Source organism: Lutjanus erythropterus, chromosome 4, assembly GCF_056507025.1.
Source record: "Lutjanus erythropterus isolate fLutEry1 chromosome 4, fLutEry1.hap2, whole genome shotgun sequence".
Lineage (NCBI taxonomy): Eukaryota > Metazoa > Chordata > Actinopteri > Lutjaniformes > Lutjanidae > Lutjanus > Lutjanus erythropterus.
The window spans coordinates 26,550,391-26,576,169 of NC_139320.1; the positions used below are offsets into that span (position 1 = coordinate 26,550,391).

At 39.7% G+C, this 25,779-nt stretch overlaps 1 protein-coding gene across 2 annotated transcripts; it reads right to left on the reverse strand.

Annotated features, from left to right (window-relative positions):
- Positions 1-25,711, reverse strand: treh (trehalase (brush-border membrane glycoprotein)). 2 transcript variants are annotated; one of them, XM_084717433.1, is made up of 15 exons: positions 25,518-25,711; positions 24,098-24,198; positions 23,841-23,988; positions 23,650-23,737; positions 22,167-22,267; positions 21,906-21,998; positions 21,609-21,725; positions 21,212-21,334; positions 19,516-19,565; positions 13,599-13,799; positions 13,275-13,492; positions 8,610-8,721; positions 3,055-3,167; positions 2,905-2,958; positions 1-468 (listed from the first exon to the last, which is right to left on the reverse strand). In XM_084717433.1, the coding sequence occupies exons 1-15, from the start codon at positions 25,601-25,603 to the stop codon at positions 331-333; spliced, it is 1,743 nt and encodes a 580-aa protein (XP_084573559.1). In that variant the 5' UTR covers positions 25,604-25,711; the 3' UTR covers positions 1-330. The 2 variants fall into 2 exon arrangements, 1 of the variants encoding a protein (XP_084573559.1); XR_014769982.1 differs by having other exon boundaries at positions 413-468; positions 2,905-2,985.
- Between the last annotated feature and the right edge of the window lie 68 nt (positions 25,712-25,779).

Consider the following 25,779-nt stretch of genomic DNA (forward strand, 5'->3'; position numbering starts at 1 on the left):
GGGTGCATCACTGGAGAGAATCCAGCAGCATCTGCATGATCCGCATTCCTCTGATATTACCTCTGAGGATAAATACTAAAATATTCATCGAAGGAATTCTTAGTTAGGATAAATCATATGATGTTCCTTCTGCAAATAAGTGATCCTGATCTTTTAAGATGTAGAAAAGTATCAGACCTCGTTAAAATCTGCACCATTTAGTCTCATTTTGAGTGTCAATTTGTGTTTGTTTGAAGTCTGTCAGCAGACTGGAGTGATTTTATCACCAGGAATAGAAACCAGGAATAATAAAATCCAGCCTCCAGTCGGGGCTCTTTTGTCACCTCTGATTCAGTGGCGCATGTGAGCGGCTGAGATGACCAGAGGCAGGAGGAGGCCAGGAGACAGACGCCCGCTTCCTGAGGTGAGAATCGCCCCGTACTGGTCCAGGAGCTGCAGTGCCACGCCGTTGGTCCAGCCGAAACCCAGCTACAGAGAGGGGCAACGCAACAGAGCATGAGGGATGTTTTTTTATTTTTATTTAGCACTTTAGCAAAGCAGCGAAAACACAGTGATAAAATGCAACGATAAAAAGAAACACAACAAAGAAATAAAACAAGTCATTAATTTGCGCTGATAGATAGCGAGAAAACCAAAGTGAAAAGTAGCCAACAACAAGACCCAACAGAGTAGAAAATTATACAACAAGAATAGATAATGACAAAGATGTGAGGCAGAGCGAGAGTATGTGTGCATGAGCATGCAAATGTGTTCAAGTTAAAGGCATAGTCGGATTATTTGACGTGGGTTCGTATGAGGTACCTGTCCAGAGTCAGTATATCAACTACAGTCGATGCGATCGACACGCCTTTAGGTCAGAGAAGTAGAGAGGAGCACCAGCATGCAAGCTAAGGACTGTACTGCTGTGGGTCAGTCAACAACAAAATGTGTTTTAGCTACTTAAAAAAAAAGGTACAGTTCAAGTGTATGCTATCAGACAGGAACAGCCAGACATCGCTCTCTGCAAACCAACCAAACTCCATAGGCGAAATCGGTAAATTTCTGGTCTACCGCTGCCTTGATCTCATAGTCTGTTGGTCTTATTGTGTGACTTTTGGTGAATATAAACACCAAAGTCACGCAATAACACAAACGAACTACGCAAAAGTGCATGTGGTGCACACTCTGCCAACTGAGCTATAGGGGCACCAAAACAAAACTTTATGGGAAGTCTGGTTGTGTGCAGTTGCTTTTTTTAGTCATCCAGCAAATACAGAGCAACATTTGTGTTGTTTCTGGCCTCCTGGTGAATCTAAGTCCAGTATTTACTAACTGCTTGGGAAAATATATCTGGCTCTGTAGCGGCTAAATGCTCCATTATGTTCACCTGCCAGCCAGCTAGTCACTAACTTTATCAGTCTGCCATTTGATACTGAGTTGGTAGTGCACAGGGGCTTTTAGAGCTTTTCACTGAAAACAGCTGCCTGCTGCGGCTGGAAACACTATAATAGCAGTGAGACTGAACCTAAATATTAGAGTTGCATGCCATGAAAACAAAACAATTAGCTGAAAGTGGCTATAAAGCTCTGTAGATCTGACAGGAGCCGCAGACTCGGATGATAATTCTCAATGGGTTCATCATTACGAGCAACGCCTTTCAGCTTTACACAGTCATTTGATCCATTGCTATCATAAAAACATGGATTAAAGCTGCTTTAAAGGGGTAGTACACCTAAAAATGAAAATTCAGACATCATCTCCTCACTCTCGCGCTCATTGAAGGTCAGGTTTAGCTCTTTAGTCCACAAAACACTGCTCGTCTGGTGTAATCCAAGTCTCCTAAAGCCCTGATATGCTGTTCACAGGAGCGTATGGTATGGAGGAATTACAGGGGGTTGGGTTTTTGTGTTTTTTTTACATTTGAAAATTGGTCACTATTCCCTTGCTCTTTTCCTGTGAAAAGCAGACCTGACCCTCAGTCAGCATGAGGGGGAGTAGACAACCCCTTCAAACTAATGTTGATTTAATGTTTTTTAGGTGGTTTAAACCCGGGAGTGAAAGTGTTGCTTACTAGAACATGTTATGTAAAAAGGGTAGGTATAATGAGCTAAAGCTTCAGTCTTTTGTCGGTCAATATAATGACTTTTTGTTATTTATTGTTACTTATTTTGTGAAAGAGTTAACTAGGACCAAAATAAACGACTAATACTACAACTACTAATCTGAGTTTGAGGCGAGCAACACGTTCCAGAGAAGGTGGTAACAAAAGACCGGGAAAGTTGGAGCAACAAATGCTGCTGTCCAGACGACGTCTTTTTCACAGATGTCCCTGCTTATTTCAGTTCATCAATTGTAACACATTCTGCATGTGTTTCAACAGCGTGGCTTTGTAGTAAAAGTGTGGCCGTCAGATTGGCCTGCCTGCAGTCCGGATCACTGAAAATGTTTGGTGCACTGTGAAGCACAAAATCTGACCCTGAACTGTTGAGCACCTGAAGTCAGACGTCAAGCAAGAAGGGGAAAGAATCTCACTTTCAAAACTTCAGCAATTAGTGTCTTCAGTTCCCAAACGCTGGCTGAGTGTTATTAAAAGAAAAGGTGATGTAACACAGTGGTAAACATGCCACATTCTGCAGGCATCAAATTCAGGATAAGTGTAAATTTACAAAAAAACTAAGTAGTTTCAGTGTGGCGTGCTGGTGCCCCGTCTGCTTATCCAAACTGAGAAAATGTCGACCACCATCTATTGTAGCTAACACACCGAGTATCGACCAGCACCTCACACAACCCCACATTAAATAATCCCAACTGTCCCTTTAAGAAGCAGAGGTGAGCTAGAAAGAATCGACAGGCCCCTGCATGAAATTAGAAAGACTTGTGACTATAAGCGCATTCGTTTTACCGCCGACACATGAAAGCAAATACCTGAACTTCATATTCTCCTCCTCCACCTGGCTTTCCGTCTCCGTTCACGTCGTACTGTCAGGAGGAAGAAAATCACACGTTCTGAGCCAGCCGCGTTATCGCTGCACAACACGAGCTCGATGTGAAATAATGAAACCTCAGAGGACTCACCTTTTCAAACATGGCTCCGTACGTCATGTATGCCAACCAGTTGGTCCTGATCCAACGCTGGGCCAAATCAAACGCTAGCTGCTTAGCATCCTGTGAAGGCAGTTTGGATAAACCTGGAAATACAGGAGGAAGTCAATCAGAACACAAAGCTAAGGAGGTCTTTTTAAACAAGTATAAATGATGTGAGGGTAAGTGGCATGTTTCTAATTGCGTTGGCTCTGCACTCCAGCAGATTGGTTTAAAATTAAATAATGATGATGAGTTTTAAATGCTGCTGACTCTCAGCTTTTAGTGTATTTGATGAAGTCGCAGCCCTTTTAGGTGTGACCGCTGATGGCACGCCGTCTCCCAGTTTTAGGAGCGTTCAGCAGGACAGTGATCCCAATCATGCAGACTAACGACCAAAGAGTTTTCAGGGTGAGAAATCAGTCACACTCTGATCGTGTGTCACACTCACTAAGGACCAAACTGAAGGCAAAAATCCTCTGAAATAAACAAGAAGTGAGGCTGGCTGCAGTGCGGTCCTGGCAGAGCGTCACCAGGGCGGATGCCAAGTGTCTTCTGATGTCTGTGGGTGGTTAGATTTGAAGTCAAATAATAACTAGGATGACTTTTATGCAAGAAGTCTCATTACTTTCCCATCTCGGCGCCTGATGATGATGATTTAGCATCTGCAGGTAATAACCAATGTTTCAGGGCTTCCAAATGAATATCAGATAACCATAGGCTGGCGATGCTCAACTTGCCGTTGGACAAATCTGGTTGACCCTCTGAATAAATAGATTTGCACTGCTTTTCCCAGAAAGGAGGGTCAGATACATTAGTTTGGTTTAATGGGATAAATGAGGCTGTTAGTAACGGAGGAGGCTGATCTTTGTTGGATGGCCTGATTTGATGTGCAGAGAGCAGCAGGATCAGACGGTGAGCTCTGCAGGAGAGGACAACTATTAACTGAAGAGGAGCGGAAATTACACAGAAATGAAGCTAATTCTCATCACATAAATGTGTATTCAGTTTATGAATATGCTCTTCATTCTGCCCCCGGTAGGAGCAGGTCATGTTCATGGTTTGTGTTTATTAATTATTCCAACATTTCAGTGATTACATGATGGAGGAAGGTTCAGCTAAGTTCAATGTTGTTACTAAAGTACTTACAACTAAAATACAGTTGCAGTTTTTAAATACAGTAAAATATATGTTTTATGTCAGTCCTTACAAAGTTAAATTAGCAATTTAATATCAGCTGATGTTCTTTATACAGAGTATAATTGACAGAATGTAAAATTTATCCATCAGCACATTTTTTTTGCAATGATCCCTGGTTAACATTTGTGACAAAGATATGAACTGCTGCAGGATCTTTTAGAGTTCAGCAATAGACATTACTGTCCAAAATAACATCAGGACACTGAAACAGTAAATATTTTTAGTAATTCTAAATAATTTTGAGCCGGAAAACACAAATAGAGCAAAATATATGGGTATGTTAAACCTGAATTAATTCCATATTAGCACATATTGAACAACATACAGGCTGATGTATCTGTGAAAGGTCAGTATCAGACCAATACTGGTCAAGCTCTATTTTGAAATTATATATTTTTTTCTGATGAATAACCTTGTTCTTGATGAGCCTGTCATTTTGCAAATGTGACCCCCGGGCAAAGTCAGTTAAGTGTCGCTGCCATAGATAAATATTGGACGGAGCCTCTGGGTCTGAGAAAGTGAAACCTGCATTATTTCTAATGGCCAGCAGGGGGGCGACTCTGCTGTTTACCCTGTTGAGAAAATGACCCTGCTTCTCACTTCATTTATGATCTGAGTAAACAATTTCCTAATGAGTTTATGGTCTCATTCGCTGGTTGTAAGTCTTCTTCTACACAGTATGATGTTCATTTAGGACAGGGAGATCTATCATGATAGTGAAGTTTCAAATCGGTCGATGTAGATAATAAGTGATCATGTAGGTCGTGACTGACATGTTGTTTACTCCAAAGGGTGGAAGCAGCTCAGGTGAAAAAGTAAGTAGAGCTGCAACAATTTGATAGCTGATAATTGGTTTGAATAATTTTTAAGAAAAAAAATCCAAATTCTCTGATTCCAGCTCCTTAAAACTGAATATTTTCTGGTTTCTTCACTGCTCTCTGACAGTAAACTCAATATCTTTGGGTTGTGGACAAAACAAGACATTTGATGATGTCATCTTGGGCTTTGGGAAACACTGATCAACACTTTTCATAATTTTTGGACATTTTATGGACCAAACAACTAATTGATTAACTGAGAAAATGAGTCATCGATTAATCAATAATCAGATTAATGCATTATTGCTGGCAGATATAGACAAAATGAAATATCACAATATTTTTGACCAAATCCTTCAATATTGATATTTCAACAATATTGTAGGGCCAACGTCTGTGATTTTTTGCTAATCATCAGTAATGTGGTTATAATGATTAAAGTCAAATAATAGAACAGCTGGTTAGTTCAGAAAATTACATCACTTTACTGTGATGCAGCCTTTAAAACCAGGAAAAGACAACACTTATGACATGTCACGATACGATATAATATCAATATACTGCCCAGCACTAGTCTCTTTTAGACCTAAATAGATGATAAAGCAGGGAGTGATTTAGGGCGGGGCTACCTTCTGATTAACGAGTCATTCTCATAGGACTTTTCCACCAGCGTGGAACCAGTCCCATTCTGATTCAGACACCGAATTTTGAACCATTAGAATAGAAGGTTCGGAAGCTGAAATTTTGTTCCCAACCGAAACTAAAACAACAACTTAAAGTGGGCATGTCATTGTGGTACATTGTGCCGCACTCTCTGTTGATGACATCCGTGATTACAAGGGTTCCACTCAAAACAAAGGTTCCAAGAACTTGAACAGAACCAGTGAACCTGTCCGGCATGGTCTCATGAAACTGTCAAAGCAGACGGATCAAATATCAAATTTAAATCAAGATTCTGTCATTGCAGTGCCTGTTTCTCAAATCAGATCACATATTTTTATTTGAGCAGATATGCTGATGTGTGTCTACAGAGATTGGGTGGCTGCTGACAAACTCTCAAGTTGCTAATTGGACTGTTAACAATGACTGGTGCACGGAAGAGAAAGTCTTGGCCTGGATATTTGTTGGCTACACTGGAAGCCCCCCGAGGCGCTGGCTGTCACCCCCAGATGCTAAATTGTCATCAGACGATAGCCGATTGGTTCCAAGATTAGAAAGTAATCAGGCTAGTTACATAAAGTCATCACTTTTATTGTTTGACTATCGCCTATCATCACACAGACCCAGAGGATTATCAGAGCCTCCACTCATTTCCTCCAGACTGAGGACCATCTTCTTCCCTCAGGCAGACGTTTCAGAGTCCCACAGTGTCGGCTCAACCACTCGACTCCTCTGTCCCCCTGTCCATCACTGCTCTAAACGGCAAGCGAGACAGAGCCTGACTATCATTTTACACCACATGCAGCACAACTGCTGTACATCTGCTGTGCAGCATCCGCAGCAGACAGAATACACTAATTAGAATGGTCGTGGACTGTGTGCATTTACACCAGATGTAAATGCAGCAAGCATAAAGCTAATACAAAACAGTTCTGTTTTTGTTGCATGCTCACAAAATAGTGTATAAAATTGCTTTAAATGATGTCTTTCACATTATCTGATTTTTTTTTATCATATGTGTTTCCTGTATTTTTTCTGGCCAAAAATGAACATGAATATGTACCTTTCCTTTCTTTATTTGTAGAGGTACTTGTTGAATTTGAAAATATATTACTTCATCTTTTCATCTGCTGCAAGCATTAGCATGTTCAGCTAACTAAGATTAGCTAACTAGCTGCAGTAACTTTACCTCCAGACAAACTTGTTAGATATCACTGCATCTGTATTCGTTCTGTGGGGTTTTGAGGAGGAGGATGTGGACTGATTCAGAATCAAAGTGGGTCGACGACAATGCATCTCACTCTGGCTCGCCGTCTCAGGTCTAAGCCGAGTCAGCTTAGCTTTTATCCCAGCTATCTTCCACGATTGCGGCCCGGCTGAGTGACCTGTCTCCAAGTCCACTGCACTAACCTAGTCCCTGCAGTTCCTTTTCCCACATCTCACCATCTGATCAATGTTTGCTGAGATGTAAGCTAGCTTTAGCCTCAGTCTTTTTGCATTAACGTTAGTAACGTCATGCACGCAGCTGCTGGGTAACTTTACATAAACACTTTTACAGGGTTCTTATTTTAAAATGTTTCAGATGTTAACATTACAACGGACTTTTCTGCAGAGTTACGGAGTTAGCATTAGCTTAGGCCAGCCAGCTACACTTATAAAATCTGCTTGTGAGTCACTATTTCAGCCGACAAAATCCACCGTGATCAGCTAGAAATGAGAAGCTGCTTTTGTTCATGTCTCTAAGGAATCGCAGACCTCGTGTTTCAACAATTACCCCCAATTTCAATGTCGTATCTGCCACCATTACTGTAAATTGTATAAATGCAGAGCCAGAATGGAAAGTTTGGCAGGCTTAGCAACAGTAACTAAGGAGAGCGGGGCTTAGCAAAGGATCATTTGAGTTAATTGACTTGAGAAATAGAGAAGGAAAGACTGATTGTCAGTGAAGAGGAACATGAAGAGCTCTATGACGTGCAGAACCAGCATTATAAAGATAACTGTAAAAAAGATGCCATTTGGTGCACTGCAGTCTGTGCATTTTCTGTAGGACTACTGATAGTTCTGTGTATGTACTGTGTGCATGAACTATGTTTTTCTCTGTCTTTTAACAGCAGATAGTGTGTGCACATATCCAGTACAAATTTCCTTTGGGGCTGAAGAGTCTATCTTCTCTTTTGTCTGTACATAAAGTACTTTCTGTCCCCTTTAACCTTTAAAGGCATCCTGTGGAGTTTTTGATCTCTGGTTGCATTACTGAACAGTGTTTTTACACGAGATTTGTTTGTACTTTGCACACGCACAAGGACACATGCACTCTGATGACATGATATCCACACATTCCTGCCAATATTTTCACACAGTTCCAATGACGGACACCAAGAAATGCAGCAAAGTGCCAGTAAAGGCAGAGAAGAAGACCACATTTGCTTGCAAGTACAGAGGATAACAATGCTGGTTTTAAGACCCTTTAAGAAAATTGTCTTTGCAAATCTTTTATGAGGGAGGAATCGACATGTTTGTGAGAGCTCAAGGACGCACGCGGTGCATTTCGGCGAGCAACACTCAAGGTAACGTAACTTTTGATTGTTTTCAAAGAAACTCCACAGGGCACCTTCAGAGGAGTGGATGTAAACACCCTCAAATTAAAGCTGAAGGTCAGCGGTTTAACCAGCTTTGTTTCATTTCAAACCCCTGCGCTGGAGTGAAAAGCAAGAGCCAAAAGAATAAAGCTACTCCCACCACCCTGCTCACACTGTGCATATCCAGAGATTATTATGCAAAGACCACGGAGCAACGTGTTGAACAACTGGTGAATAATCAGCAGGGTTTGAGGGAATTCTCACAATGGCAGAGTGATTAATCACCACCTACCATCGATGAGCATGTGCTGTAAAGGAGGCCAAGCGTTCGGATAGTCCCACTGCTGCCCAGACTCCCTCAGCGACGTTGGGACTCCGTTGGGGAACTGGAGAGCACCACTCCCCTGTTCAGACATGAAGAGAAAGAGCAACCAGATGACAGCAGTGCAGTGTGTGTCTGCCATCTGCTGGAGCAAATGAGCACAGTTCAGAAGGCGCATGCAACACCCTACTAGGTGGGATTCACATTGGTAAATAAAAAGATTTTGCAATTTCACCTGCCTAAACAGCTGCCAAGAAGCACTTCAGCAAAATATTTAAAGGGATATTTTGGATAATTTGATGTAGGGGTTGTATAAAGTCAAGAAGCAGAGAGGGGCACCAGGACAGAAGCTAAGAAAATCAATGTCAGCTTAAGTGTTTGCTATATTTAGAATATATTCACCGCTTTACCAACATGTCAGTCTTTTCAAATGGCAAAGTGCCCTCATAGATGTGAAATATTGCTCTCTCAAAACCAACCAAACCCCATACACAAAATCAGTCATTTTACCTTGCAGAATGCAGGAGTTGCTGGTCTACTGCTGCCTTTATCTGTTAGTTTGTCTTATTGTGTGACTTCTGTGTTTTAAAAGGTTAGTTCAGATTCATTGAATCACACGATAACACAAACTAACAGATCGAGGCAGCAGTAGAAGAGCAGCTCTCATGTTCTGCAAGGTTAAATTACTAATTTTGCCTATGGAGTTTGGTTTGGAAAGAGCAATATTCGTCTCATGTAACGTCAGAAGAGGCTGTCTGATGGCAAAGAAAAGCGGTGAAAATACTCTAAATATAGCATACACTTAAACTGATACTGATTTTTTAGAAGGACCTTTTTTTTAAGCAGCTCAAATATGTTTTTTTTTTTGCTAACCCCGTCCACAGCAGTACATTGTTCAGCTTCCATGCTGGTGCCCCTCTGTCCTCTCTGCATCTCTGGGCGCGTGCCGACTGACAGTGCCTCATATACAACCCAACTTCAAATTATATTTAGTGTTTTTCATTAACACGTATTGTTAAAACCTTTTCATCTTCACTGTCGGAAAAATCAGAAATGCCCCTTGTCATCTCAGCTTTTTAAACACACAAAGTGCCATTCGTAGCGACAGTGTATAATATTTCCTGCTGTTTAATGTGGTGCAGCTGAGCAGCCTGTCACTTATCTAACCTGCGAACTGGTCAGTTTTTGTTTGATGGTTCGTTCAACCAGCCTGTTTCTCCCTTTTGGTTTCAGAAGGACGACAGAAAAAGGACAAAAAAAAAAAAGAATTTAATTTCAGTTGGAATTTAAAGACTAAACTGTTAAGAGTGGAGCTGCAGCTGCAACAGAAGGACACTGGTTATATATATTTCTAGGTCACTTGTGCTCATTCAACCTTACCTGGATAAATACAGGTTAAAGGCAAACAAACAAACAATGGCCACTTTATTAACATCTTTTTATGATGCTTATAACATTCAGTTTTTTTCTACAATGTGTTAATTCATTCATCTAACACAGAGGTCAGAGAGTTGTTGTTGTGCTGGACTGCATTATATTCTGGTGTTTCTGTTCCCCTCATGGGAGGACAGAAATTCAGAACACTGCATTCCAATGCAACACCACATTTAAAGGGTAATTTCAGTACTGAGCAACCTGAGCTGTATTTCCGTATTGTCTTAATGTCTAAGTGACTAGTAGGGGCAACAATTTCTGACATTGGTCCAGAATTGAGTGAGATCTCTGCAGCTGTCAGCTGTGCAACAGGCTGCGATGTTATCCAAGGAAGCAATTGTAAAACGTCAAAAGTACGTCCACTGAAAGTTTTTGTTTTTGACACTGACAGGCTCAGATTTTTATTGTACGAGTCTGACAATATGATGGAAAGGATCCCTGCAGAGACGAACCTTTTTGTTACAGAGTAAGACGCAGCCTATTTGACAAAAAAAATACACTTCATTCAAACTCGACGGTAATGAAATAAAACTCACACTTGGAATAAACCTTTAAGTCACAGAGTTAGATGTGAAATCAGATGTGACATCAGAGAGAATATTTTCACATCTAACTCTGTTAGGATTTATTTAAACCAAACCGGAGTTGGTGATTGTTGGAAGATTATACAGACGAGCCAAGTCAGTTTTGGTGAGTTTTATTTTGTCTTAATGAAGTTTTCTTTATGATGATAAAATTACTCTCTCTGTAAATGCAGTCTGGTGGCTTTGGCGAGAGCGATACATCGTCTGTTTCTGGTTAAACAAAAAGGATCTTACGCTTTTCAATAAAAGGTTTCTCTCTGTAGGGATCCTTCCCATAATGCTGTCAGACACTTAGAATAACAATCTGAGCCTGTCAGAGACAAAAACAAGCACTTTTAGTGGACAGACTTTGACGGTGTGCAACTGGCCATAAGAATTACATCGCAGCCTGTTTGACAGCTGACAGCTGCAGCTGTCTCACTCACTACTGGACAAATTTAAAAGAAATGTTGTTCCCATTAATCACTCAGACACAAAACATGGGGGAAAAATACCAAAGTTAACCTTTATCTATGACCTCAGTAAAAATGTAATTAAATGTAAATATTTCTGTCAATAAAAACTGAACGGTATAAACGTTGTTAAGGTAGAATTTATGACAGAGTTGTTGTACTGAAGCGTACAAGTTTACATAAAGTGGCCGATTTATTATCTCATTTCCCCCCTAATGTGTTCTGGCCACACAGGCGAGGCCTTGAGATACCCGTCTCTGACTTTCTGCTGCTTGGTGAAAGATAGTTGGTAATTTGGCTGTTTTGACCCTTTAATAGAAACTACTTAAACACCTAAAAATAACAGATTAGAGGTTCTAAATTCGTTCTCAGACAAGGATGCATTAGAAGACAGAAAATATAGCAGGGACACTCCTGTTTGTCCCTTGGAATATGTTAAAACAGCCTTTTTTAAACACTACTTAGTTTTGTGAGAGAACAACATGGGAGAAATGTATCACAAGGATATTATACATCCATCATGTCGAAACAGAATATAACACACATACAAACACATCAAGAGTGTTCACTCTTAGTGCACTTATAAAATAAAAAGTCTAAATAATATATAAAACATAAACAAAATAAAGTAGGTCCAATAAAAAAACATAAAAAGAACTCTGAGGTCTAGCTTGGGACGCAGGCTTATAAAAGTGTTTGTGGAAATGAAATAGTTTTTGTAAATAAGTAATGATCGCTAAAGGTCTAATCATAAAAAGAATGCAGGCTTTAATGGAGCTGTTAAATAAACGAATGAATAAATGAATATTGTTTTATATTATGATCATTTATAGAGAGCCTCACAGAGTGCCACTAACCCTCTGGGGGGGGGGGGGGGGGCTGGACCCTATTGGAGAATCACTGCTGTAGATCACATGAAAAAGTCGGGCTTGAATTAACTTCAGTGTCATCTCAAGTCAACGCTAACTCAAGCTCGTACTGTGAGCGTGCACAGCGAACAGAAGCAGCCCAGAACAGCCGATCGTCGAAAAGAGGATAAGGAAACGAGAGCGGTTTTCTTACAATTTAATAAAAATTATGCAAGCCTACTCATTATTTCATATTGTAGTTATTAATAAATGTCTGCATTCTACAACGTTTATAGAACCAAACACTGCAGGACACCAGTCAGTAACTGTTGGTATTGATATTATCAACTACACAATCAGCTACGCTTTCAAACATTTTCTCTTTCTCACAGTTAAAGAAACTGAGAAGTATGAATTTGAACACAGCACTTTATTTAATTTTATGGGGGTTTTTTTTGTTTTCACAGCTTTAACCAAACGAGTGAATGAATAAATAACTACAAAACAATTTTTGGCACACTTTATTTCTTAAACTACAAATGCAAAGTCCCTCACTCACCACTGTATTCTTTATGATTTGGTGGGTCGGGTGTCACTGATCACTCATAGACAACAACACTGGTACATTTTCATCTATAAAGCGATACTGGGCTTCCTCTGTTCCCCTCTCTGTGTCAGCTCTGATATTTACCAGCTCTGCTCCTCCAAGTGGTTTTAACTGATCTGAGGAAAACTGTATTTTCCTACGATGCACCACGGACATAAAACAATCTACAAAAACATCTTGAATCAGAAACGCTCATGTCTATTGATGAATTAAGGGCATCATAAAGAATGAGGTGACGGAGACATTACGCTACGTTTGAATAATTGTTGTTATCTTATAGTGGATTTTTGTTTAATTTGTTGTATTTCATTGCATTTGTCGCCGGTTAAATAAAGGTCAAATAAAACAAATAAATAATAACTGTTAAGCTTTTAAATAAAAGGTTCATTCCGTGTCAAATAACTGGTTTGCTTTTGAAGACAGTACAAGTTGTAAGACATGATTTTCTTTACTTTTTTTAAATTAATATGTTCTTTGGGACTAAAGAAAACCCAATAGCTTCATTCTTGGTCACAATGAAAAAGTGGTGTCAGCTGCCAGACTTTTCCTTTCCTCTGTTCAAAATGATGAAAATCTACAGTATCTGCATAGCTTGATACCATCAGAGGTGAGTGTCTCCATCATCAGACACTTTGAAAAGATAAAATCATCAGTTCCTCCACATTCATTTGTGAACTGAGAAAACAACGAAGCCCAGAACATCCACCAACCTTCAGATACTGTACCGCCCTCTCTCCCATCTCGGCCCGAGAATAGCACCGTGCCCAAACAGGTGCCAGGTTGGAGGGGTAGAACTCAAAGTGTTTGGAGTGCGTCACCAGGTTGTAGTCAAACCAGGCTCCCCTCTCAGCATCCCACAGCACAGACTCGATCGCCTGCAGTCTGCGGGCTGCAGCCTGGTCGTACTGTGCCGCTGAGTCACCATCACCTGTCAGGAACCAGCACATCACCGTTATGCAACAACCCGTTTGGAGCTAAAAGCAGCGTGCGGCCCCAAAGTTAGTGCCAAGGTCAACGGCTGCTCGTGCGCTCACCCAGAATCCTGTGAAATGAAGCGAGAGTCTTCTCGTTGAGGCACAGCAGCGCGTTGAGGTCAGTGGGCAGGATCTGACTGGTGCGGGTCTCTCTGAGGGTGCCGTTGTCGTCGCCGTCACCATCTACATACCAGCGGGATGTAAAGTCCCAACCAGACTCTGCTCCCGATTTCAGATCCATCCACAGCTGCTCTTTACGCTCTGAGGGCAAAAAACACACAACATGAATTCACTAACAGAGCCACAACAAATAAGCATCCAAAATTTGGTACTTATTCGTGTAAGTCTTGTTTGTTTAAAGGGATAGTTCTGACTATTTAAAGTGGGGTTATATGAGGTGACAGGGGCAGCAACAAATGGTATTTTGGCCAATTAAAAATAGAGCTGGGTATCGATACTCAATACCTTTCAGGTATCGATTGATATAACACAGAACCAAGTATAACTGAAACTTCTCCAATCAAATGATACTTGCATTCAACCCTTTTTTTGCCCAGATCTAGAAAAAACGTGGAAGGATTATTTCAGGAAAAACTGAATGTGGCCAACATGATGAAGCACCTGGAAAAGCGGCTGCACTGTGTAAAAAAAAGGTACTGGATAGAGTACTCCATCATCATTTGTATCACTTTAATTGTAGTGGTATTGCAACTGGTGTCGTATTTTTTTTTTTTTAACGATACCCAGCCCTCCTTAAAAAGGACCACCTACAAAAAGTCACTGTCATATTACGTGTACATTATAATTGGAATTTCACTGCTTCACTTTGCTGTCAGACAGCCTTTTCTGATGAGAAACCACTACATAACCCAAATATGTCTCTCTCCAAACCAGCCAAACTCCATAGGCGAAATTAGTAATTTTACCCTACAGAACACAGGAGTTGTTGGTCCACCAGTGCCAGTTTGTTAGTTAGTTTGTATTATTGAGTGCTTTTGGTGTTTTAAAAGGATAGTTCAGAGTCACCAAAGTCACAAAATAACACTAACAGAGATCAGGACAGCAGTAGACCAGCACCTCCGGTAAAATTACTGATTTTGCCTATGGAATTTGGTTGGTTTGGGGAAACATATCTTGCTTGTATAGAGACAGTTTCCTGTCTGACAAGGTTGTATGGCAAAGTAAAGTGGTGGCAATATCCTAAAGATAGTTTAAGTGTCTAAAATACCTTTTGTTGAACTATCCCTTTAAACCAGGGGTGTCAAACTCATTTTAGTTCTGGGGCCACATACAGCCCAATTTGATCTCAAGTGGGCCGGACCAGTAAAATTAAAGCATAATCTATTGATTATTCTGCCGATTAATCGAGTAATCAGATAAGAAATATTGAATGTTCTGCATTTTTTTCTATTACATTACTTTTGCTTTATTTTATTTATTTATTTATTTTAAGATTATTTTTGGGCTTTTTTGCCGTTATTGAGATAGGACAGTTGAAGATATGACAGGAAAGGGGGTAGAGAGAGAGAAGATGACACGCAGCAAATGGGCTGCAGGCAGGAATCGAACTCACAGCTGCTGCAGAGGACTGACAGCCTCAATACATGGTACACACCCCCTACTAACTGAGCTATAGGGGTGCCACAACTTTTGTTTTATTTAAGAACAATGGTAATATACAAAAGAGAAGATAAGACAGGTCTATTAAATGAACAACTATAAATTGCTAAAGTAAAAATACTCAGTAACTTTACTTTTACTGTAGATTTACTTTTACTGTTTTTACTTTTACTTTTTTTTCAAGTACCAAGGTAAAAGTAAAGGCAGTAATGTCTGCAGAAACCACAAACAGAAGATGTTACTAACTCTTTTAACTGAAACAGTCACCAGGATGTTTTGTTAACATGTTAAAATCACCACATTTTTCTTCTGGAGCAGAACAGATGCTCCCAGACCCCCAGAGGACAGAGGACTGGTTTACCAACATGACACCTTTTTCTCCTCTTATGAGTTTGCAGGTCTGTATTTAGTCATCAAAAAATACCAATACGAACACAAATACAACAAGTACAACTTAAAGTACAACAAAAGCAATAAAAATCTGAGTATTTTTTCCATCACAGCAGGTCAGTGATCAGTGTTTCAGTGACTCTCTGTGGTTCAGTGAATAGTGTTTTATTTATGGCGGCCCGCCACATTAAAAACATCGACACCACGACATCTACTTTTTAAGCTGCTCACCTTTTTCGGTCGTGCCTAGAAGGTAACTCTTGATTTGCACAACTCTCGTGAGATTTGTGTTCATTATTTGTAATAAAATAATCAACCTCGCGCAATCTTTCGCGGGTCTAGGGTTCCCTTCTAGACACGACCCTCTCTGTCTCTCTGTCTGTAAACAGCATGATGTTAAACTCTGCAGTGTTTCACACAAAGACTTTATTTGTGTGGACACCCAGGTTTGGTTTGTCAATAATTTCGTCATTTTTATTTTTTTAATCAGACCGAGAGGACGACGGTATCAGTGATTGATTAGTGATCAGTCTGCCCTCCTCTCCTCCCTCACCTGTTCACTCTGCTGTGAGAAGATCTGAAAGTTTCTCACAGAGAAACACAGACTCTCCTGTTTTACGTTCTTATACAGTTGTTTAATTTTATAAGTGCATCTGGTTGGTGTCGATGTCATTAACCATCATGTTAGTTTCTGTTGTAATAAACTCCGTCATTAACAACAGTCTCCTCCACACGCAGCTGAATCGCAGGTGGATTAATATGTAGAGAAAAACACAGAATGTGAGTTAGGTTTTGTCTTTTTGTCTTTATAAAACATCCTGCTGATGAAGAAAGTCAACAGATCAGAAACAGACAGAGTCAGAGAATCACACTGACCTCCTCTGTGTGTCTGTATTGTATGTGTGTGTCTGTACTGTACGTGTGTGTCTGTACTGTACATGTGTCTGTACTGTACATGTGTGTATGGAGGAGCTGCATTGACGCAGAGAAGAGAGATGCTGCAGCCGTGTGATAATAAATTACATCAAAATTTAAATGTCTGCACTCATCAATACTAATTTTCACACTTTGCAAAGTCATCCTGCGGGCCGGACTGGACCCTCTGGTGGGCTGGTTTTGTACGTTTGACTCCCCTGCTCCAACCAGTTCGACTGAACCGACCGACCTCCTGTCTATTAATTTTTACCAAAGACTCTCCTGCTTAAACAGCACCTTTTTAAATTCAACAGCATGTAAAATATGGCAATAAAAAACATTTTCCAAAATGTTCTGTGAGAATCAATAATAGGAAAGTTCTTCTGATTTGCATGAATCTTCAAATATGCACACAGACAAACTAATGTTACCTAAAGCAGCACTGTGAGCTTGATGAGAGTTTCTCACATGTACAGTTTCTGTGTGCCGTTCGTCCTTTGTCCTTTGTTGCTTTTGAAAGCAAAGTTATACATCACTGTAAGGTCTGGAACAAATGATTTTTTTCTGAGCAGTTATCTACAACTTTTCTCAAAGTAAAGGTCAGGGCCAATCTAGTCATTATGTACCACAAAATCATGCTGACAAAGAACATGAGGGTTTCGAAAACTACAGTTATTAACTGGCTGTTAGTCTAAAACTGCTGGTAAAAAAGCAGGAAGTGCATTACCACCAGATGCCATCCCTGCCTCCCAACTCTGGAAATTCACCTTAAGGAGCAGGTTGAGTGCTCCTCACAGCGCCGTGCTCATGGGACCACATTTATGCACATGGAGCAGAAATGATTTTCACTGGTGGATTACTGTTCTCTGCACTCACATGCACAAGCCTGATTTTGATCAATTCAAATACTCTTTTGGATGTCGATCACCATCACAACGGTAGAAGCTTTGAAGCTGTTAAAAAATATTTGGTTCGGCCCTAATAAATATGAACACAATTAAAAACAAAACACAACAAAGAAAACACATCAGCCTGATATCAGACTGAATTGTCCGTTTCCACTGGGGGTTCAATTTTCCCCAACTACTCACCACAACTCAAGAGTAGTGGGAGAAAAAAGCATCTTGATTTGATTTTTGGATTTGGATTGGACTTTTTTATATAGATAAATAACTAGTACTTAGTCCATTAACTCAATGCTAACACATAAAGAGGCTAATAGAAGTTAGCTTCAGGACTGTGATAATATTATCTTTAATGGATCCACTTTTCATCAAAAACTTAGGTGTGCTCATACTTTCAGGCATACATTTCTCATACTGCTGGCTCAACACTGGTGGTTTGTCTTTAGGGATTTTCCTGGACACTAATTTCACTGTCGATTAAACAAGTTTAATTTAGACTTGTCGACTGGTCTAACAGTAAATAAATACTGAGAACACAGTTAAAATTGAGCACAATTTACTAATTGATAATGTTAAACACAAAATTCTGTGTATTAAGCAGTGGTGGAAAGAGTACAAAAAAAATCTGTACTCAAGTACAAGTACTGCTACATTGCTTAAATATTACTCAGTTACAAGTAAAAGTACTGGTGTTAGAAATATACTTAAGTAAAAGTACAAAGTATTTGTCTCAAAAACTACTCAGACTATTAGTTACTTAAAACTGTTGATGTCACCAGCAGCTCTCCATATTTTGTCTTTTCCTGAACCAATAGTTGAAAATGCTAACATTTGAGTAATCATTAATCATTTTTAAGATATAAAACAAGTTTTCTTTTTCTCATTTTCATTTTTTTTCTTTTTCTTTCTTTTTTTTTCTTTTTGGTATTTTTTCATCATTTTAAGTCCAAGTTGAATTTTCCTTATTCAACAAATGGTTCCACCGAACAAAACAATGTCAAAATATAATATAAATATCCATTAATTATTAACATCCTTACTCCAAACCTGTGCTGCTGCAGCGTTTTGTTTTGTTTTGCATTTGTACGTCCTGGTTTTCATCGGTCTGTTTGTGATCAGATCACCTTATTGGCTACTAAAATGCACATGAAAGGTTTGGATATGAATTCAGATTGCACTCAACTTAGTAAGTAGATTACATCTTGTAATACTTAAGTACCAGTGAAAGTACAGACTTGAAAATCTATTCATAAAAGTACAATTACCCCCCAAAATTACTTAATTACAGTAATTTGAGTATTTGTAATTAGTTACTTCCACCCTTGACATTAAGAGCCATCTGAAGCCATTAATCACAGTCTACAATCGCCCACTCGTACTTTAAATGCTGCTGAAATGCGAGTCACTTTGTGCTTTGCAACAAAAACTTTAACTTTCAAAACATGACGACAACTCACTAAATGTTTCACCTTTTCAGACTGAACAGCATCACAGTGTCTGCAAATTACTCCAGGAATGGTTTAAACCCTAAAATTAATGTCTTCTCTGTAATTTTCACACTTTGCAAAGTCATCCCGCGGGCTGGACTGGACCCTCTGGCGGGCCGGTTTTGGCCCGCAGGCCGTACGTTTGACACCCCTGCTTTAAACTGTAATGAGTAAAAAAGTAAAATATGCAGCCTTTGACTAACATGTTACAGTTTTTCAAAAGCTTTAGAGACAGAAAATTAAACGTCTCTTCCAAGGAAGAAGAAATAACTTAATGACCGTGACAATTTGTTATTAATAAAACATATTCGTGCACAAAAGGGAAAAATCTTCAGAAATGGGAGTAAACACATTTTGGCGGCAGAAAACTTCAACATTCTTCCCTTCAAACAGCTTTTCTTAAAAGTCGTGGACAAATTGTTCTGCGGCGATGTGAAAGAATGGATGTGTTTAACGTTAAATATTCATTACAACATGGTGCTGAGGTATTTTCAGAGCAAATTTGTTTTTGCACAGACAATCCTTTGAATCCAGGGGAATGTGTTCCCTCTTTTCTACTTAGGAGCAATTATAAACTTCTGTACATTCATTTTTTTTCTCTTTTCTCTCTCATGGAATAAAAATGACCGTGGCACAAAAATATTTAGAATAAGACATTACCATCAGTGAGTCCTTCAACTAATTCCAGATCATCTGTATAGGATTCAGGCCTAGAAAGACATGATAAGTTTAGATGAAGGCATCCTCTATAACACCCACATATCTTTAAGGGACAGTTCACCTCAAAATCAAAACTACATATTTGGCCTGTTCTGGCATATTCTGGCCTGTGGTGATATTTATCCATCATAGTTTTGGTTGTGTTTCAAAGTTTTGCAGCCTTCTCTTGTGGGCCAGGAATGTCTTTTTCCAGAAATCACGACACACTTAAGATCATCCCCAGACCCTGATCTGGCATGTTGGAACCATTTTCTTTTTCTAAAGTGCACCACCACGCAGAAGGAAGCGTGCATCTACTCATGGATGAGAGGCTCGTACTCGTGACAGTGCAGCATGTAAACTCCTCAGCTGAGCATGAGTAGATGCACACTTGTGAATTATCTTGATCAACCAGAATCTGTATTATAGAAACTTCTTAAGTCTTAAGGAAGGAAAGGAAGATTTTACCCAATATGGTATTACAGAAGCGAATCCTATCTTACTTCTTCTAATCTCAGGTTAGGAAATCTTTAATACTCAATCCAACATCCCTTTATGTCTGTTACCAAGCAACCAACACCACTTTTCTCATTTTGCCAAGCTAAGAAAACTGTTGGCTTTTTTTTTTTTTTTTTTTTTTTTTTTTTATTTATTTTAAAACAAACTGAAACATACATTTGAAAGATATATAGATGGAGCAAAAACAACAATGCTCACTTAATGTCAAGATAAACAAGTTAGAGGTTTTAGTTACATGTGTGGAAAAATTTAAAGACTGTCTTTTAGGACAGTTTACAACAATGCTAACTAAAGGAGATAAAAGAAAGACGGTACACTAAGATTGCAGACACGGACTCTGCAGTATCCAGCATCCATTGTTTAAAAGCAATGAAAGAGCAGCTATATTGATTAAACAAGTTAGCTGACACTGCCATCAGCTACTGTTAGTGAACCATAATGTTAGCTAACATTATGGTTAGCTACTGTTAGCTAAAAACTACCTTAAGCTACTCTTAGCTAAAAACTACCATTAGCTACTGTTAGCTAAAAACTACCTTAAGCTTCTGTTAGCTAAAAACTACCATTAGGTACTCTTTGCTAAAAACTAATATAAGCTACTGTTACCTAGCGCTAATGTTAGCAAACACGATCATTGGCTTACAATACCATTAGCTAGTTAGTTAGTTAGCAACTTCTAGAGGTGGAAAAGTGAAAGTTTGGACATCATAACATTTATTCTAAAGTTAGAAGACTTTGGGAAAGTTAGGGTGCTTGTAAGGTCAGGAACATTGATTAAAGGAATGTTTCACCTGTAATGGCTTTTTTCATAAATCAGGTCCTAATCCTAATCACCATGGTTACCTAACAGTTGAGATATGACCTGCAAGTTAGGACGTTTCTGTAATACTGCTTCAGGTCATGATATTTCAAAAAGAGACGCTGCTGTTGAGTTTTTCAAATGTATTTTGTTGGCGCTTTGAGCCCCACAAGCCGAGCGCCATCTAGCTCCATTTGACTGGAGACGGGACGGACATCTCTACAGCTGATATCTCCAAAACTCTGCAACTCACACCAAAACTGTCCTGATGGATTAATAGCTCTACAGGTGAGAGGAAACACAAATTTTTTGGCTGGTGAGCTAGAATCACAGACGTACCTGGGCAGGCCCACCTGCACATGATACCGGTTCAGAACATACTCTGCTCCTTCTGCTTTCACAGCCACAGAACGGTTCTGCATCCAGAATCGATACTCCTGGTCCAGAACCGGTAGAGCCGCTCTAAACCAGACAGAGTTGGGACAGACAGACAGACAGCTGAGAGCGATGTTTTAATTCAGACTCCACAGTGCTTTACATTACACACAAACGTTGGGGTGTCACATCCTAATTAAGCATGTTGGGGGAGAAATGAAACACCGGAGGCAGAGAGAGAGACATGCGCTCTGAGGGTTTGACGTTTAATATGCCTTTTTTTTCTGTGCTGGAGGAGACGCGAGGCAGCTGAAGAATGATAATGTGTCTGGCAGGACATCAGCTCAGGCCTAAATATCACCTGAGGAACTCTTTATCCTTGGTTGCTTGATAGTAGCTCTCCACCATTAGAGTGAGAAATGGAGGCTGACTGCGCCTTTCATAGTAAATCCGCCCACCATTTGGAACAAAGCCATATCTGTAGGAGTGAGAGGAAAAAAAACCTTTTATTCCACAAATCTTAAAACCCACCCTGAGTGTTTCACATCCAGAGTTAGGTGGCTAAATGACTTATTCACAACGAGGCTGCTGAAAGACCCGCAGCAGGACGGACGCTTTTTTAAGCGCTGTGAAGGATGAAAGGTGCTTTGAGGCTCACCTGTTGACAAGGTAGAGGAAGTTTTGAATCATCCCAGAGGCCGTGTCTGTCATCTCTGACAGCAGGAGCCCGTTGATGACCCAGTAGGAGTCCCTGTTGGGCACAGAGCGGCTCATGTCACTGTCTGCACACAAGGCGCCTAGGTGGGCTTTCAGCGGAGACCCCTGGCTGGGCCCAGCTGTGATCTCGCCTCGCTCTGACCTCACTCGACTCCCGACTCTCAGACAGACAGCTGAGAGACAGGCTTCATCATTCACTCACCAATAGTAGAGTTCCCTGAAGCGCCCCCCCGGCACAATAACAGGATGTGGGGCGTAGATCTGCGAGTAGAGCTCAGGGTGATCTCTAACACTGTCACGGATCTGGAAGAGTTTGAAAAACCTCATTACAACCCAAATTCCACAAAATCTGGGACGCTGTTTAAGACACAAATAAAAATGGAATGCAACGATCTGCAAATCTCTGCAAACAGAAACAAGAAGTTTAATGTTTAAACTGATTAACTTAATTTTTTTGTAAATATAAACTCGTTCTGAATTGATGCCTGCAACATACTTCAAAAAAGCTGGGATATATACTGAATTATCTTTGGTATCAATTACTTGTTTGGTCTACAAACCATAAGAAAATAGTCAAAAATGTGCATCACGACAGGTGGGACCAAGTGATTGTTTTACAAGTCACAAGTCAGTCTGAAGTCTTTGCACTCAAGTCCTAAGAGTTTCAAGTCCCAGTGCACTTTTTACTAGACTTTTTACTTTTTACTAGCCTGGACTTACTTTGTTCTTTGTGCAACTTAAACTTGTCAAAAGAATTTGCACGCTGCTATTCATTTTCAGTTGACTTCTGCATAGCTTTTGTACAGACTGAAATTATCTTTGGCATAATTTTCAGCAACATAATGTTAGTTCTTCATGGTTTTCTCTGGCAACTTGATTGGATGCTGTCTGATTGTTCAAACAGTTGATCTGGGGTTGAATTTGAGTCGATTCAGGAAATTAAGGGAAATTAATTGATTTGTGGTCTTTGGACCTGGGGAAAGGTAAAGTATTTTAACATCAAAAGGCTGAAGTCAGAGTGAAGTCATGAGTCATTGGTGTTAAAGGGATAGTTTGAATTTTTTTGAAGTGGGGTTGGATGAGGTACACCACTTTACTTTGCCGTCAGCCTTTTCCGATGGGAAATTGCACATAATTCACATTGTTACATAAGCCAAACATCACTCTGTCTAAAGCAACCAGGCTCTATTGGGAAAATTAGTAATTTTACCTCCCACATCACAAGAGTTGCTGGTGTGTCGCTGCCTCGATCTGTTAGTTAATTTGTGTTATTTTGTGACATTGGTGAATCAGAACTAGCCTTTTAAAACACTGGAGTCACACAATAACACAAACAAACTCATCATTCAAGGCAGCGGTAGATAAGCAACTCCTGAGTTCAGCGAGATAAAATTAATGATTTTATCAATGAAGTTTGGTTGGTTGGAAGGAAACCACCTTTTCAGCTGGTTTCCTGTCTGATAAAGCTCTCTGACGGTGAAAATATTCTAAATATAGCTTAAACAAAACAAAACCCAAAGATATTCAGTTTACCATCACTGAAGACAAAGACAACCATCACAAATTCACATTACAGACACTAAAACCAATGAACTTCTTGCATTTTTCCTTTTAAAATCACTTCAGTGGTTATTCAGTTACCAAACAGTTGGTGATTCATTTTCAACTTTTGTCATTATCATCACCTTTCTGCCGAGAGACTTCCACAGACTGTGGATCTCTTCAGCCCAGATCCGAAGTTCTTGATCGGCTATTCGCTCCAGGAACTTTGGCCTGGGGACACAGACACACACACAATCAACCCATATAAACCAGTCATTATTAAAACATGACATTATCATCAATGAGTGTGAGTCCTCTAATAACTGGGTCTCACTTTGCGTGCCAGTCTGTTGGTGTCCAGGACTCGAACTCTGTCCCTGGTTTGTCAAAGTACGCACTGAGGAACTCCTGCAGTCTGATAGGCGGGACGGTCGAGTTTGGTGACACATTCGAGAGGTTATGAAAGGCCGCCAAAACAACATCTGCAGGAAGAGACACAGAGAGAAGAAGGAAAAAAACAAAAAGAAGCAGCAGCAGCCACATACTGGACACAATGAAAAAAAAAAGGACATTTCCTGACGTTGGACTTACCAGGATGTTCCCTCAGCTTCATGTCAACAAAGTACTTGTCATCATTAAACAGTTTAGCTTCCTGCACCTGATGCAAGATGGGCCCTGTGCAGTAAATCTCACTGAAATCCATTTAGAGAGTTGTGAATTATTAAACAGATAAGGACAAACACGCATTAGTGCAATACACTGATATCTTGTTACACTGTAAAAAAATACATTACACACAAATTTAACATGTGTCAGTGCGGTCTTAAACTTTTATGCTGACTGAATTGGAGTATTTTTATAGATTAAAAAAAACTTTTCTAGTCAAATAAACTTGATATCAACTCAGTTGTTCAATAAGCTTAAGATATTAAACTGAATCCACAACTATTCATTCATTCACAGTGACAAGCAATACAAATAAGTTTTACATTTTCTCAGTTTAAAAAGTCATTTCTTCATTTCACACAAAGAATTTAACCTTCAGCCGCTCCTGTTGAAGCTATTTGGTTCGAGCACTTGAATAACGACTAAACTGTGACTCATCTTAAAGTGCATTAGAGACACATAGCAAGTTATGTTTTCTTAAAAACATAACTTGCTAAAAACATAACTTAAAAAGTTTAACTCAAACAATGCATGCTGGGACTTCTAATATACTGATCATGTTTCTTTGGAAACTAAATTTAATGCGTTGATTAAATTCTGTACAATATTCACTAAACACATTTCAAATCGATAGACATTCTGGAGTGTTTAAAATAAAATACTACACATTTTAAGCTATATTAACTTGATAAATAAATCTGGTATACTAGTGTTAAGTTAAAGAATGAATTCCTGTTTTTTTTTCTTAGGGTAGAGTCTTGCAAGGATGCAATAAAACCCTCTCAGTCACTAAAAATAATCAGGTGAGGGTAAAGGTCTGCTGACAACTTAAAGTTAAAATATACAAATATTATTTTTAAAATGACTTGTTGATGATGTTTTCTGGCTGCAGTAGGCAGAGGATTAAACACTTATACACACACAAAAACACAGTCCATCCAGGGTTTCAGCAGCAGCAGCAGAACATTGACGTAATCCCACAAACATTTTGTTAAACAAGAGCGAAACAGCTCGAAGCTGCAGAGACAGAAAACTCAAACACAGTAGGAAAGAAAGTCCATAAAAGGACAAAATCACAAGTCGCTTTGCAAAAAGGAAGTATCCCAACAGTGCAGACAGCATGAACTCAAGTTGTTTAAAACTAAACATAAGTTATTTTTGGCGGTAAACTGAAATTAAAAGAAAAAGTTTGAAGATTTAGGATCCTCTCAGCTGCCTGGAGACCCGTTTTCGATTTACAGCCATCAATTCGTCATTACAAGAATCAGAACAGGCAGCGGTCTCAATACACTCTCATGTATATAAAAACCTCTTTAGGAAAACCCCTTTCAGGCATTTATCTCACCTGTCACATGGCGGTGGAAAAACACTCTCAACACAAGCGAAAAGAGGAACTAAAAGCAAGAAGCAAAACACCATCAAGTTGCGCATCTTGAGCTATAAACAGACGTGACACCCGAGTACGAGTATGCCTGCGGTCTGAGAACTGCCTCCAGGTCAGAGTTTATATTGAGACATGACGCCTGAACACAGCAGCAGCAGCAGCAGCAGCAGCAGCAGAGACACACTGACACCTAGCTTTGAGAGAGCTTATTAACACGACACTG